We start from the raw sequence: 16408 nt of genomic DNA, 5'->3' as shown, positions 1-16408 counted from the left end.
CGGACACCGCCATGTGGGTTGGCTTCCTCCAGCGCGGGGGCCCGGCCGCTGCCGCCGTTTCCTGGGAAACCGCTGGCACGCCACGCGGGGGGCGGGGCCGGGCGGGGCGGCGGGGCGGGGCCGGCCCCGGCCCCGGCCCCGGGCCGGGTTTCAGGCGGCGGCCGCAGTGGCGCCGGGACCCGGGTTCAAATCCCCCAGACAGACGGGGAAAAGGGGGGCCGCTCTGGGCTCCCCGGCAGCCTATTTTTCACGATTTCCCTGCATTTCCACCTTGAGCAACCCTCGTAAGAATAAGCAATAAGCCCCTCCTGAATCCCAGGCCGCTGTGCGGTCTGGTGTCTCTTTCTACGCTGAGGGACGTTTAGCGCGCCGCGTGGAGAGGAGTCTCGCTTGGATCTCACTGCGGGTGGGCCAAGCAGCCCTGAAGAATAAACAGTGTTCCAGCTGGAAAGAGCATCTCACCGAAGAGGAAGACTTAGCTATAGTTGAGATACAGTGCAAGCACGAAATGCTCCAAGTTTCCCCCAGAAGGACTACTTGAAGTAAGATTTAAATCAATGTCACCCCTGGGGATTCACACAAAGATGGCCAACTGGAAGCACGGAAGAAGTAAATTATTTTATCCGAGGAGGAAAAATTATAGGAAGGCAATTCTCTAAATGCCAAAATTATTACAATATGCTAAACAAATATCTTTGCATTTGTAGTAAATACATATAGCATTGATACGCTTTGAATCAATGGTCAATTTAACATGCATGCTAAATTTTACGCAAAACAAGATTCTTAATTCACTTGGGTTAATAAACATAAAATTCTGATAATTACAGATACAATAATGTCATATGAGCACTTTAAACATATGCTGTGGGAATTAAATCCTGGCTATTCCTGCCCACTGAGGACCAGTTTTTAATCTTCGATGCATGATATGTAGTAATGGATTTTACGAGTTGACTTTTTTAAATTTGATGATCAGGTTAATGAAATTTATAATGATATTTTTCACACCAAGTTCAAAATAGTACTTAACTCCTTGGCAGAGGAATTCAGATTGGACATGTAATGGATGTACCAGCAACTGCTGGTGTGAAAGGATTAATCATCATTTTAGACTTTTATTAAATTAGATAAAATGGGATAGGCATGAATCAGAATATATAACAATTAATCACTGGACTTTATTGAGTCTTTTAAAAATCTTATTTGCTCCTGAGTTGATAACTAATCTAGGCCACTCTGTACCAGTTTGACAAACTCTCCAGATAATGACTGTGACTAGAACATTAATAATAGCGTCATTTCACCACAAAATATTTATTCTCTACGTGAATTAGTTTTTTTTAAATATTTACAGATGCTAAAGGTAATGCTCCATCTCAGTCACCCCAAAACCTTGTAATTCAGCTTATTCTTTGCTACTGAAATCTTTTGCTTTTATATATTTACTTGATTTTTGAAATTTAGGTAATGGACACACTAGCATGCACAGTTGACCAAAGTTTTTGGTATATCCAACTAGCATTTAATGTAAATTGTTACAGCTATACACACTGGAATTGCTAGAAAATAAAAATTACTAAACTTTTGAAGTTTATTTATTGATCACTGAGAACCACCCCAGTTAAATTGCCATAAACCTCAACATCACAACAACTACTAATCCAGCTAATAGGAATTAAGGGAGATGGAAGATACATAATAAGCATCTAGGGGATATGGAATTTATCCCATGAGTGTAGTAAAGAGCTCATAATTTAAGAGTGCCAAAACCCAAGTGCATCATGAAGGTCTTTCCTCACAAGTGACGTTAATTGCATATCCCACAGATGCTTATTACATATTCTATTTATACCTCCAAGAAGAAAAATATTCGTTTAAAGTTTAAAGGTTTAGTACTGCTCAAACAAAATGTAACACAGCTGTCTCATGATGTTACAGGGCATATCAAAGGCTGCGGCACAGAGTCATAATGTAAGAAATAGTTTAGACAGATGATAAATCAGGGGATGCATTTTGGTGGGAGAGTTCCAGAGCTCAGATGTACAGTAAAGCAGGATGTATAACTAAGTACTTTGGTTGAATATGGGATTACACCATTAAAAAGGTTTTTCTGATTACAGTTATGGAAATAAAAAAAAGGAGAATTAAATCTATTTGAATTCTTTTAAACAATTTTTCAATATACGTAACATCAAACCATTAATACTAATACATGAATTACTAAGGTCAAAGATGCCATTATCTTTGGTACTGTTCAGTCTATACGAATACAAATGTGTCATCATTAAAGTTTCTGGATATTAAGCTCATTGACATGTTGCAAACTTTCCATGGGAATTATTTCTTTTCTTCTATTGCCTGATTATTCTTTTGTGATTTCTCTCATAGATAAGTGAGGCAATGAGGAGAATCTTTGATTCAAGATGTCCCATATATTCTAGTTAACTGTATGTCCATTATTTAGAAAAAAACCCCAACTGATATTGCCGATTTTGCATGTCATTCTCACGTGTACTTGTTAGAAGAAATGCAATAAATGAAAAGGCCCAAGCTTAAACTCCAACAACTCATACAACGTTTACTGATGTAAGTTGTAAACAGCTATGAACTGTGTTTAGATGTTGTCTGGAATTTTGATTTAAGCACTGTATACAGTATTTAATAACATACAGCATATTACACAGTTCTGCTGCTGCTACGTTGCGCATGAGGGTATGTGTATAGATTTATCCAAAGTATCAAAATATTTTTTACAAAATTTTCCACCTCTGTTGATAAAACTCTGGTAGCATTGTTGGTAGGAGTAACAGCAATCAGAAGCAGGGGAAGTTTCATTATATTATATTTGATTACATTATATTATATTACAAACTTAAAGGACAGAAAATATGAAATTTCTTTTCTCTCTCCCCTTTCTCAATACCAAGAGCAAAATAAAATATATTGCTTGTGTGGCATTCAAAGCTCACTGTATTGCACACTTTTTCAGACTTGAAGGACAAAAAAAAATTATATAAGGAAATCAGAGAAAGCATGCTAACATGGTCCTAATTTCAAATAAGGTGATAAGAAGTAAAGAAAAGCAGAACATTAAAAATTATAGACGGCAATGTAAAGGTCTATGAAAAGAGGTGCTTTCTTGTGGACTTCCCAAGCTGATGTTATATTGGGTGATGCTGTTTTGCTTCTCTGAAATTTGGGAAGAATTATTGTCCTGTTGTCAATACATTCAACAGTGAATAATAAGGTCTAGGTGCATCCACTGCCTTCTTTCCTTATAAACAATGCTATCTGGAAATTCAAGGAAGTCATCAACAGCAGTCAATATCAAGCTGCAAATGGTATGCTAAGTGTTTTCAGAGGAAGAAAATAGAAGAGCAGCACCCTTGGCTTTCTGTAAAAATTCAAGAGTGACTCATTCATTGATTTCAGAACATGTGTTTGAAACCAGCTCCTACTCTTGTCTGCTTTTATTCTTTTTCACCTGGCAATTCGGTTTTGCAGTGTTGTGCACAGATTTTCTCTTCTTGCCAAAATGCGTGAGGCCTTCATGCTAGGTTATATAACTTAACCCCTTAGAGCCTCGTGCTATTACATTCAGTACGAGGGGTGATGAAATAGTCTCATTTTTTTACGGTATTAGTTTGGTAAAATAACTCTATTTTTAGAAATGTTTCTCAAACATAATTTCTCATTCCTTACCTAGACTAAAATATTGTGAATTCATACAATATGCAAAAGTTACACAAAATTGTGCACCCTAATTAACAGCACTGCTCTTGAGCAACCTATTCCTGTGACCTGTGTTAATGGATTTTATTCTTCAGATATGGCTGGCTTGCTTTAATATTTCATAGGATACTTTTAAAAATTCTTGCTCAAAACCACATCAGAACCAGAAAGATACTCAAGGCATGCACCTATTTGGAACAAGATTTTTTTTTATTGATGAAGCTTCTACATCTCTAGTAAGATGTTGGAAAGAAGTTCACAAGGTCATGGAGAACTACTATCCAGCTCACACATTTTAAAAGTGAGGACAGTCAGTTGTGTTATTTTCAGGGCAGGACCTTTTCCTGTTGCATGCACTTTCAACGCTGCCATGTATTTATCCAACTCATGAACTCCCAATAAAACAGCTGTCAGAGAAGTCTCAGAACATATAATCTAATTTATATAGGTTGCCTGCAGAACTGCCCACCTTTTTTTTTTTTTTTTTTTTTTTTTTTTGCCCCCAAACCCCTTACCTCAGTCAGTAACATTTAGTTAGACTGAAGGGGGGGCGAGCACTGTCCATAGGGGTAGAAATGGCTATCCAAGAACTATGCTTGGTATCTGAAGTGGAAACAGACTGTCTTGACGACCTGGTGAACTATTACTTTTGTGTGGAGAAAAAGCAAAAAGGAAGCGTTCTTCCCAATGCTGACACTATACTGCCTTTCATTTTCCAGATTAACTGCATTCCACTGGGCAACCAGACGTCTCTAGAGAAAATGCAGACTGGCCATATTCCTACAGAGTTACTATTTCGCTAATTTTCAACAACATTTTCATTAGGGATGAATTGTGGCTTCAGGATATAATTTTCTGCTAAAACTAAGGAGGCAGATGAAAATGATGCTGAAGAGCTAGATGATTAACATATCCTCCTAGGCTGATGGAGACTCAGACTGAAGACTGTGCTATCCCTGAAGTTGACATCCCACCCCTTAAGGCAGTTCACCAACTATTGTTTTTTTCTCAAATGCAATTTCCCGTCATTCTTACTCCCACCCATGAAAATCCAAAATGGCCTAGTTTGTTCTGACACGGAATAACAACGAAATATTAACAACTTTGAGGTTTTTTATGAAATCTAACCCCTGTGCTTCCAACAGGCCTACACTGTGCATTTAAATATTTCATGCTTATTTGTTGTCCTGGTTTCAGCTGGGATAGAGTTAACTGTCTTCCTAGTAGCTGGTACGGTGCTATGTTTTGAGTTCAGTATGTGAAGAATGTTGATAACTGATGTTTTCATTGTTGCTCAGTAGTGTTTAGACTAAAGTCAAGGATTTTTCAGCTTCTCATGCCCAGCCAGCGAGAAAGCTGGAGGGGCACAAGAAGTTGGCACAGGACACAGCCAGGGCAGCTGACCCAAACTGGCCAACAGGGTATTCCATACCAGGGGACGTCCCATCTAGTATAGGAACTGGGAAGTGGGGGCAGGGAATCGCCGCTCGGGGACTGGCTGGGTGTCAGTCGGCAGGTGGTGAGCAATTGCCCTGCGCATCATTTGTACATTCCAATCCCTTTATTACTACTGTTGTCATTTTATTAGTGTTATCATTATCATTATTAGTTTCTTCTTTTCTGTTCTATTAAACTGTTCTTATCTCAACCCATGAGTTTTACTTCTTTTTCCCGATTTTCTCCCCCATCCCACTGGATGGGGGGGGAGTGAGTGAGCGGCTGCATGGTGCTTAGTTGCTGGCTGGGGTTACACGACATTTGTTTAAAGATTTCAAACAGGATTCTCTTATCTGCACTACCCACTTGATCCCGGCTGTGTTTAAAGACGACAGTATAACTTTTAAATTTTACAATTTAGTTACTAAATTGTGTTTACTATCTCTTGCCATTGCTCTTGTTGAGGATCCTCTTTGTATTCTAGCAGAGGCATCTCTTTGGGTGGCTCTTTTTTATGAGCATTGGGACAATGCAGAATAACCAAAAGATTCTCAGGGTGACCGTCTGTCTATATTAGTCTTCGGACCATCTTTGGGTATTGGCTTTCATCTTAAGGACTCACGACAGGATGATCTTTCCATGCTGGATGGCCCACATGGTTCTCTTCACTACTTTACTATCATCTCTAAAGGTATGTCTTTGCAGGAAAATAAAGGGCGTGCTAGTAACATATGTTTGCATGCCCATACTAACTTGATTCAGATAGACCTGGTAAGAGTAAGCAGTAAGGATGAAGCACTGGTTAACCAAAACATGCATTATCCACAGGCCTGGATTCTACAGGAGATGCTTTGGTTGCTATCGAGTGCTTAAGTCCAAAGTGCTGTATTTTGCCTACCAACATCATGTTAACATGGGCATGCTAGCACAGTTTCATTTTTTAGGCATATGCTGAGATAATTGCCTTCTGCAACAGTTACTTGACCTACCTATTGCATTTTCTGTACCAATTTCCAACATGAGTTTTCTAGACTTTCTGTGTCGTTGAAAGAAACAAAATGATACACTAAAATTAAACAGTACTGGTTAACCTGAACAGCTGATGTGATTTAAGTATAAAGAAAGTAAAGGAGAAGTAAATACTTGATATATGGCACCTTGATTTCCTTACTGGAGTACAACTTCTACATTCATTGTTCAGCTTTTATAGTCAATAGCTATTGACTACAAAAATAGAAGGAAAAAAAAAAAGACAAAGAGCCTTTCAAACACCTGTATATATTCCTATTAAATTCATCACAGGTTTCAGAAGATATTTATTCTATTCAAATCCACTGGTCTCTAAGCCTACTTATGTTTAATGCCACCAGATTTTTTTTTTTTTTTAAGAGTATGTGACAAAAGTAAAAATGGAAGCCTTCTTGCTTGTTTCTTTCCCAGATAAAGATAATTCCCTGTACTTCATATGGGAAGCACATCACCTGCATCAAGGAGCAACATAATGACAAATCTGCATTCCATCCTCACAGCCATCCAGTACTACTCATTATCATCTCAGCACATAATTATGCAGCAGGAGAGTAAAACTCAGATGAACACTTTTGACACCTCACCAATCCTTCATTCTGTTTATAGAGTGGGCTTTTACATTATGTATACGTTAAAATCTTAAGTCTAAGGTAAGACTAAAATACTATTTGTGACAGTTGGGAAAAAGGATAAAATCAAAAGTTCATCCATACTGTAATTTTCAACCTAATACACAACAAGAAGCAGCACAAAATGAAATACACATTTTTTTCAATCAACAAACCAGAAAGCTTTTTGGAGAAACTCAACAATGAGCAACAGATATCTATCATTTAAGAACAGGAAAAGGTGAGTAGCCTCAATTCAAAACAGAAGAAAGGCAGCTTCTAGAGTTAAGTAGGATTTGATTGCGGCCTGAAAGTAAGATACCTACCCTGATGCTTCACGAATTTTCCACATTTACTTGCACAGAGCAAATCCTTTGAGTTAGTAAACCATCGCAATACAACTGGTATGTCAACAGTAGGTAAGGCAATCCCTCTCTCCATCAAAATATACTGTAGCTTTCTAAATTAGCTTCAGTTGTGTTTTCTTCTGTCACCTAACTTTGAACTTACAGGTTTCTTCTTACAATACATTTTTCACTATGCAAGATAGTAAAGTCTTCAGATGTCTGAGTCAGCCCCCAAAAGCTTTATCTAAAAATCCAGTAGACTGCATCTCTTCTTAATTTGTGGGACCAACAGTGGATGGTAACCTTTCTTAGAAAGGCCTGTTCATCTGGCAGTAAATCCTTAGCAAGGCCTCTACTGACAGACAAGCTGGGATTTATATTCCATTAAAATCTGCTTTATATGTAATGCTTTGTTTAAGTCAAACAGAAAATAATTACTGGAAATCAACAGCACTACCAGTTACTGAGTTCAGGATTAATTTGGTCCTGGGCGTTCAAATGAGATTATTACTTTGTTCAGAAAGACTTTGTATTTGCCTAGTCTTAGCCATTGCTAGATACTCATTTATTTTAATAGCAAGGCCAGATTTTGGTGGTTCCCCTACTATATGCACAATAGCTCAAAGTTGCTTTCATTGTAATTGCTGTCCGGTTAATTGGGGACACTGGATTAAAAACTACAGAGGAACTGTAATTGGTTTGGACCATGCCATATATTATCTCCCTCATTTTTTTTGTGGAGTGTGAGAATCCAAAATAAACCCAGGCATCCTGGATGATCTGTAAAGTTCTCCTTAACAACACTGATCTTTGATCCACTTTTCCTGGAGATCATGAAGATTTCTTATGTTGACTAGTGGGATATATATTTTTTTTTCCGGGATACAATGAATATGATTTATGTTCCTTTACTGCACAGGTAAAATCCTTTAAATTCTCCCTCCAGAGACCAATATGGTTATGGAAAAGAATACTGCCTGGCACCATAATGGCATGGGAGAGAAACTAAAACAGGTGGATGCCCCACAGCAGTGCTCATAGCAAAGCAACTAAGAATAGTAATAGTGGAGCAGCACATCTGCTGTTGACTTTGCTGTAACATAACCTTTCTAATGCTACCTTCAAATCTACACTTGTGCCGAATTACCCTGTAACTTAGTCTGCATCCTTCTCTTCTTTTTTTTTTTTTTCTTTGCTGGATGAGATAGGCTTCTTCCTAAAGTATAATTGTGGTATCAGCCTAAAGGGCTGAAACTGCATCTCGAACTGCAGTAGGCAGTATGTCTATCTGATTGATCACCATAAAGCAGAGTGGCAGCAGGAGGCAAAGTCATCGGCACTGAATGTTCTAAGAAGGCCTTTTTTGTACTGAGATTAAGCTATCATGAAATATTTACACTCACTTCTGCATGCGCTTTATTGTCTGTTGGATATGTGCTTAGAAAGAGTTTGCTTAACCAATGTAATACTGCCATCAGTGTTATGATGCAGAAGCTAGTGAGTTTATGCCAACAGTTAATTTTTGTTCTTAAATAAAGCTTTTTACACTTATGCCTTGTCATTATCTTTGTATGCATTATTTCTATACAACCTTATCATATATATTTACATGATGTGGCTGTACTTATTGCATGTAGTTCTATGAGAATTTCATTTGATGCAGTATAATTCACTTCGAAACCCTCAGTACAATGATATTATGTGGGACCTTTCCAATGGATTCATCTTTTCAATGAAATGTAAAAGAAGTCCTCTACTACATATTACCCTAAATGGAAGAAAATGTCCTAAAATACAGATATATGAAGACTCAAGCCTTGTCCTTTCTCAAGCAGAGAGCACAACCTGCTTAATTTGCCACTACAAACACTGGCCACTGCAGAAACTGCAGAATGGTTTTGCAATAATTATTTTGTAGTTTAACATGAATTAGATGTAAGGGTCAAAGAAATTAACACTAAAATACCATTTAATCTAGGACATTTATCATTGTTAACTCATCTAATTTTACAATTAAACTGGATATTCGATCCGTCAACCCTTCAGAGTATCCAATCTCTTTGTTCAATCTTCACTTTTTTTTGTTTTTATTTAGAGAAAAGTTTATTATCAGGAAGCATGTAACTGAATTATTACTGTAATCAATTCCATTTATTTTCAAACCATTCGTGTGCTTTAGTTTACAAAGTACAAAGTTAGATATGATTAGATAATTCTTATAGTTTGCTTAGACTGTATGCAATTCGCAGTGCTACCGGGAACGTGGAACAATGTTATTCTGCAAAACATTATCTTAGGGTCTAAAAACAAGCTAGAGACACGGCAAATAAAGAAGACTGAAGAATGATAAGGCACAAAGCCTTTATCTCTGTATTGCTGGTTCCATTTTGGCTGATATTAATAGCAGCTGAATAATTACCACAGGGATACGCGGCGGCTGACTGCAAGTGAATGAATGTGTGGTCTCACAAAATTTCCAGCTACAGAAATTCCTGTGCTAAGGCTCCTACTGTATATGACACCAACCTGAATGACCAGAGCACAGAAGTATGGTATAGCCAGGACCCTACTATACCTTGCTATACCTAACAGAGTCCTCTTTCTGATCAGAAATGAAATGAGATAGCCAGGTAATGTGAAGTGTATTCACTCATGCCCTCCAGAAGATACAGAAATCCACTGCCTTGACCTAAAACTTTACAAAATGCAAACTACCTAGGGAAAAGATTTCTTCTGAACTGATGGCACCTCCCAGCGTGCAGCCTGGCGTACCAGGCTGAGGCTAATGACACCATGGTTTGCAGAGAACTAACTGATGAAGAAAAAAAAAAAGATTTTTCACACTGATATGATAAACACTATAATGAGTATACTTTTCCACAAATCCAGCATACAACTTTTGCACTACTGGACAGCAACCTAAATTAATGAGTCATACCACACGTACTGAAATGCCTGTTAAAGCTGGTCTTGTAAGCAGGTAAGCGTAATTTCAAGAAGTGTGTAACCACATTTTATTTTAAAGGACAGTTTCTGAATGTGGAAATGCACAACGCACTAGGGTACCTGGCCTCCCAGCAGAGCAAGTCTCCTTGGTGTTTGAAAAATAAAAGGACTATTTGTAAATATCAAAGGTTGAAATCAACTGTATGAAAATACAGAGTAAGTAAGAATTGTTTCTACCTTGCCCCAGAAGGTTATAGAAGGATGCAAAGTATAAAATACTGTATTTTTAAATAAGCAAACTGTATAACTTGTTCAGGCTAGGGGACACTGCCACTAAATAGAAGCCTTTCCTGTTGACAGTTTTCACCAGGAATGCCATAATATCTTTTGACAGAAGTTCCCACTCTTCCTTCTACCATTTGTATATTTTCTGAGTGATATCAAGGCTGACAGATGAATATTTATTGTTGGCAAATCCAACGAACTTCAGCAAAACAATAAACTTCAACAAAAAGCTCACATGAATTCTGCACTTGGTTTAGGTTTAGCAATTATTAATGACCTATTATGTTTAAGAAATGCTGTTTCTAGTTCAAAAAATGTTAAATACAGGAAAAGATCCAGCATCTGAGACTGTCAGCTGGCTCACTACTGGAAATTACTATTCTGAAGAGTTCAGACATCATTAAAGGTGAGAATAATACAACACAGTCATGTTCCTTTCCCTTTCTTTTTCTCCTGTCCTCTATATTAAATCAGAAATCAGAGAAGGATATGACCTCACAGGCAACCTACTTTCCTCTTCTGCCAATCCAGACTCATTCTCTATGATACTATCCATTTGTGAGAGCTTTTCAAAGCCCGTCTTTAAAATATTCTGATGGTTTTTCCTTTGTTAATTTTGATATATTATTTTACAGCCTAACAGCTCCCTCTTAGTAAGGTTTTCCTGATAGTCAGCCTGAAGCTCTCTCTCATAATTCATTCCCTTAACTGTAAATTTCTTTATTCAGATTCAGTTCTATTTATGCCACACCAGACTGCACCATTCTTCTGTTATTATAATGTTATGTTTTGAGCTAAAGTCTAATTTTTTCTTTCAATTATTTCTCTTACTGAAAGGCAAAGTCTTATACTGAAGTAAGTACCTACAGTACAAATTATTTTTGCCCCAGAATATGTTTGCAAATTTCTAAGGCTTATCTTATTTTATTTTCTGTGTGTTTTCATAAGCCTTCATAAAAAAGAAACACCGTCTTTTTGTTTTCCTTGATATTTATACTGCCTACTTATTCATTACTACCCCTGAAGTTTATTAAGGATGCTTGCTTTCTCTTCCAGACTAGTGAAGATATTAAGAAAATACACAACTCTACACTATGCAAAAAATACTATAATAGGACAATCTGGCCTCTTCATACTTTTAATACCTTGAGTTTACTTGGCTTAATCTTCCACTCCCTGTAACCCATTCCTATCAAAACTACTTAAATAAGCTTTGTAGAACTACATTTATCTTCCTAATATATGCTATTTTTAAGTCTAGGACTACTACTTAGTCTTAGTTCAACTCTCCTCTTGAGGGTATACGATGTCTCAGCATTTTTCCATTTTACTGTAACATCAAATTAGACTTTAATCTTAAGTATTACAGTTATGGCCTGACATTTACACAGTCCCTTCCTTCCTCCCTTTCTACATTTTCTATTGAGTTGTTAAATGTAATTCACAATTATATTTGGAAATTCACACCATCACTGCAAAAAGTAAAAAAAAATTGAAAGTGTCATTTTTCTGCCACTGCAACTGCACATAAAGCTTGTCATTTCTTTAAGGAATGATCAAAATGAATCGAATGTCTAGAATTCCAAACAATGAAGGCAAAATTCTTCCTCAAAACCACAGTCAATTCACGGTTACTCATGGCTCATCCAAGTTGCCCGCTTTGTATTGACCCAGACTGACTATGGCAGACATAACTGCTTTGGATGCAATGCTGTGCAAACACGTGGACGAGGACACATCCAAAGTCGCACCTGGTCTGAGAAGCCCCCCTGGAACAGGGGCACACAATACAACCAGCTGAACGGATCTGAGCCAGCTTAATGGAAAACGGGCCACCTGGGCTGACTTGGCGTACAGACACTTTATTATCTCCACGCCTTAACTTTTAACATGCCCCACCACACCTGAATTACCAGTATCCAAAACCCCGTTATTGCAATAGAGGAAAGTTCCCTGATACTGAACTGGTGATAAAATTAAGTAAATAAACCATTCAGTGATAATAATTTTCCCCTTTCCTGCCTGCTTCTTTGTGTCCTGTTATCCCATTCCTTCTTATAGGAAAACCACAGGTAGAATAAGCACTCGATTCAGTACATACTTCATCACTGCACTGGGAGTCTTCATCAAGTTCTCTAATATGTAGCTGAATGGACTTTATCTGCACTGGAAATGCCACTGCCACAAACAGAACGGTGGGGTGTCATTTACTGTAATGCTGCCAACTGAGTAAGTTCTAAGAGATAAGCAGTACTTCTTTTTAGTCCCATTCCTCTAACCCTAAATTTAAGGAAAAAAATGTCCTAATGTAATGAATTAAAAATAGAAGAAATTAAATTAAATAATGCTTTGCAAACACTTACAGTCCATAAATCTGTGGAGCAATTTCCAGTCGGTTCAGATGCATGTACAGCTCAATATCATGTTTCTTCAGCAGATGATCCTGAATTTGGTTTACCTTTGCTACAATAGCAATAGATGGGCCTAAGTCCTGTGGCCTTGCAAATGGCATAGGTGTAATCATCACATCTTTCTCCTGTAGACACAGAAAACAGGGGAAAGAAAAGAACATCCCATAAAGCCTTATTGTCCACAGTGATTGTCTACAAGAGATTTGTTTTGGCTTCCAAAGAAACATAAAAATATTAACAATTTGTTTCTTTTCCAGCAAAAGAGTAATGTCAAGCATCTACTTCTGTGGAAGGTATTGTGGGATTCCCCTTCCCAGGCGTGCCAAGGTTCATCCCCCTGTTCTGCACGTCGATTTTTACGTGTGTGCTTTACTTTTCATGCTCTGACAAAATGTTGACAGCTTTAGTTTAGCTTTAATATCAGCAGGCTGAGTCATTCCAGACCAAAGCAGAAGAATGGTAACTTAGTAGAGAATATATGCCCTCAGAGGACAATAAATTGCATACCAAATAGGAAATAACTTCTTTTTGAACAATCCTTTCTAAACAGGCTTCCCTTACTCAGAAAATCTGGTGGCTGTACCTCAAAATCTATGCAACTTTGATAAAGCATCAGAAAACTTTTAAAACAAAAAAGAAATAAAACAGATGAACCTGATGGTTAGAAGGTAGTTGGTTGGACCTAAAGGTTGTGCAAACTATGTCATGATCTAGAACATGACACACACCGAGTGAACACAGAGGAAGAAAACTACTGAAGTATTAGAATCCTTGAACCTGGTAACGCTTTAAATTTCTTCTTCCTGCGAAAAAGTGAAGTATTATTGAAAAAGACACAGAATGCTAGAAAGAAATGCAGCAAGTAATGAACCGCACTGAAGAGGAAACATGTAAAAAGGAGGATGAGAAATAAAAAAGAACAAGTCAAATCTATCAAGAGAAAGATTGGGGAAAGGGAAATGGAGAATTAAGCTGTCAGAACAATGTTAAAGTTATAAAAGAGGGAAAATTGGAACAGTAAGAAGAGAAGATTTTACAATGACTTTGTTACAATCTGTCATTATGGCTCTCTGACCTGAAAGCTTCATTTTAGAAGACAGTTATTGTTTTTTCTACCCTTTTGCTCAGTATATTGATAGAGAAGCATTATCAAGGTCAAAGGGTAAATAATTTCAGAAGACTTCATTACAGCTTAAACTGTTGAAAGACAAATTGACTTGGTTCAATACAGTGAAAAGCACATTATTTTTAAAATTCAATAACAAAGAAAGGATTTTTTTGTTGTATAAACTATCCCCAAGGTTGTTTCCTATGGTTATAGTCCCTCTTCAACCCCATTCTCTCTGTATGAGCATTTTAAGAGCAAGGAAGAGAAGTACCCACATTTTTCAGTCATTTACAACGTGGTTTAACGTTCAAGTGGGCAGCGAAAACTTAATAATTTCTACCAAAAAGCCTATTTTTTATGCTTATCTCCTTCGCTTGAAATATTTTTTCTTAATTATTCCACTTCTCTACTGCAGAAAATATGGTATGATGCTAGGAGTGATTTCAGGTAAAATGTTTCTATTTAAAGAACTGATTGATTATAAATTGTACCTTAAAATCTGCTTAATTGTTGCTTTGCTATGGCAATTGCAGCAAAGGGACTGATCTATTACAGTGCAGTTGTTTTGCCATGCTTTTGTGGTACCAAGACATATTCATTTAAGATGCCCTAGCAAGCAAATGGCTTGACAAAAGCTCCCTCAGACTGTCAAATAAAGTTCACTGAAATGGCATTCCTTCATTCAAAATCTTTTCTGTTCTACCAAACAGGAATTTAAAATAAACACTTAGCATCTTAGGGGCTAATAAGCAATGTCATTGCTTACTGAAACACTAAAGTTCTTCACAGATGCAAGTATGTTGAGAAAGGATATTTTTCCTACCTCCTTTTCTAATTTTCCATTAACTTCTTTATCACCAAATTGGGCAGTCTTCTTTTTATCCTGATTTTTGTTTCTCCATTGTATGGCTATTTCCTATTGTTGTTTCAGACCCATTTAATTGTTTTCTTGGTCATGTGCTAGAATGCAAAATACTGAAAAAGGGTATCCACTAATCTTCTAATCTATACACAAACCCACTCCTAAAGTACGGTATGAGATGATAACATTGCCTTAATGTTAAATGCCAGTCTATAGTAATTTTTTTCATGTACATATCAATTTATCTTTGAAACTAAGCATAACAGTCTGTAACTCTCTATATTCCTAGACTGTGCATGGTCCATCAGTTGGCACACATCCGGGGTATGAACTGTATTCTGGTTCATTCAATGTGAGTTTAACTTCAGCTTGACCACTCCATGCACTCAACTCTGACGACTCAAAAGTTCTGTATTTTTAAACTTTACTTGATTATAGACATAGATTCTTGTATAGAATTCTCAATATTAGAATCTTTCTACTTATTTGAACTTGTAATATGAGAAGACTAGCTAGTTACTCAGATTAGCCTTTATATCATTAGTTGTCTGTGGGTTTAAAGCCATCTTTACGAAATTAGAAGACAGGCCCTTAAACACTGGCTCAAGCGTCAGAAGATTCTAAGTATCAAAACTAATGCAAGCTTCCTTTTACGGAGGAGTGCCAAAACTGGAGTTATTTGTCACTTAGAGCATTTGTGCACCTTGGCATAATGCAGCACTGACAACATTGCTGTCAGACTGACTGACTATCAACATGGTTAAGTGCATCAAATAATATATGCTGGCTTGCCATTTTTAAAAGCATGAGATAAGTAAATGGTATCCATCAAAACGTGGTTCATGAGCATCTCAGAAATTCACCCCATTAACAGAAATCTTCAAAGCATGCCAGAATCTGTGGGGACAGCAGTTGCAATCAATAATCAATGCCTTGACTGTCCATGCCTCCCGATTTGGTGCACTCCACTAAGAAACTCAGTGGATGACTAGAGTGCCTGTGATAGGTCTATTGTCTCCTCTCACACAATTTGGTTGAGAAAATGACAATACATTTAGTCAGTTGAAATTGCTCCAAAATATCACATCAGTTGGTGTGAAAGAAACAGCCTAAACAGAAAGATGCTCAAATAAACTAGTACAACTAGGCCGCCAAAATGTTTAACTAGAAGTGACTCACAGTGCCTGTGCCTAAAGCACAGAAGCCAAGTGGACAACATGATACTGTGCCCCTGCCCATACTCAGTATATATTAAGTTGCCAGATGAGAAAAAACACCTGTTTTCTTTTTGTGAGCTTCTAAGTCCTGGAAAAAAATTAAGTGCATGGGTTTAGTCATCTACTGCTAACACGAAATATAAGTGATCAATCCCAAAGGGATGCAGTTCACAATAAAAAGACAAAAAGAGGGATGGCTCAGAGATGTGCTATACTGTTTACAGAAAAGCATCAGATTCACCTCTAAGAACAGTTTAAATGTGGGTACCAGTGAAATGAAGCTGAAAAATTCAGATCAAGCATTAGGAACAGAGTCACTAAATCCTGCCACAAAACATTACCTACCACAACATGAACTGGAATGGCTGGCAGTCGATACTAATACAATTTATATATTCATGCATTTAGGAAACAAATGCTACA

At 37.4% G+C, this 16408-nt stretch overlaps 1 protein-coding gene across 2 annotated transcripts in view; it reads right to left on the bottom strand.

Moving 5' to 3' along the window:
• Positions 1-16408, bottom strand: part of TBC1D5 (TBC1 domain family member 5) — a 332932-nt gene that overhangs the window by 113909 nt on the left and 202615 nt on the right. For both annotated transcript variants that reach the window (XM_049798069.1, XM_049798068.1), the window contains one exon: positions 12751-12923. In XM_049798069.1, coding sequence (XP_049654026.1) covers positions 12751-12923 — 173 coding nt within the window. The remainder of the gene's footprint in view (positions 1-12750; positions 12924-16408) is intronic.

Source organism: Accipiter gentilis, chromosome 4 (genome assembly GCF_929443795.1).
Source record: "Accipiter gentilis chromosome 4, bAccGen1.1, whole genome shotgun sequence".
Taxonomy (NCBI): Eukaryota; Metazoa; Chordata; class Aves; order Accipitriformes; family Accipitridae; genus Astur; species Astur gentilis.
Note: the sequence above shows the minus strand (reverse complement) of the source record. Positions and strands in the feature narration are given on the sequence as shown.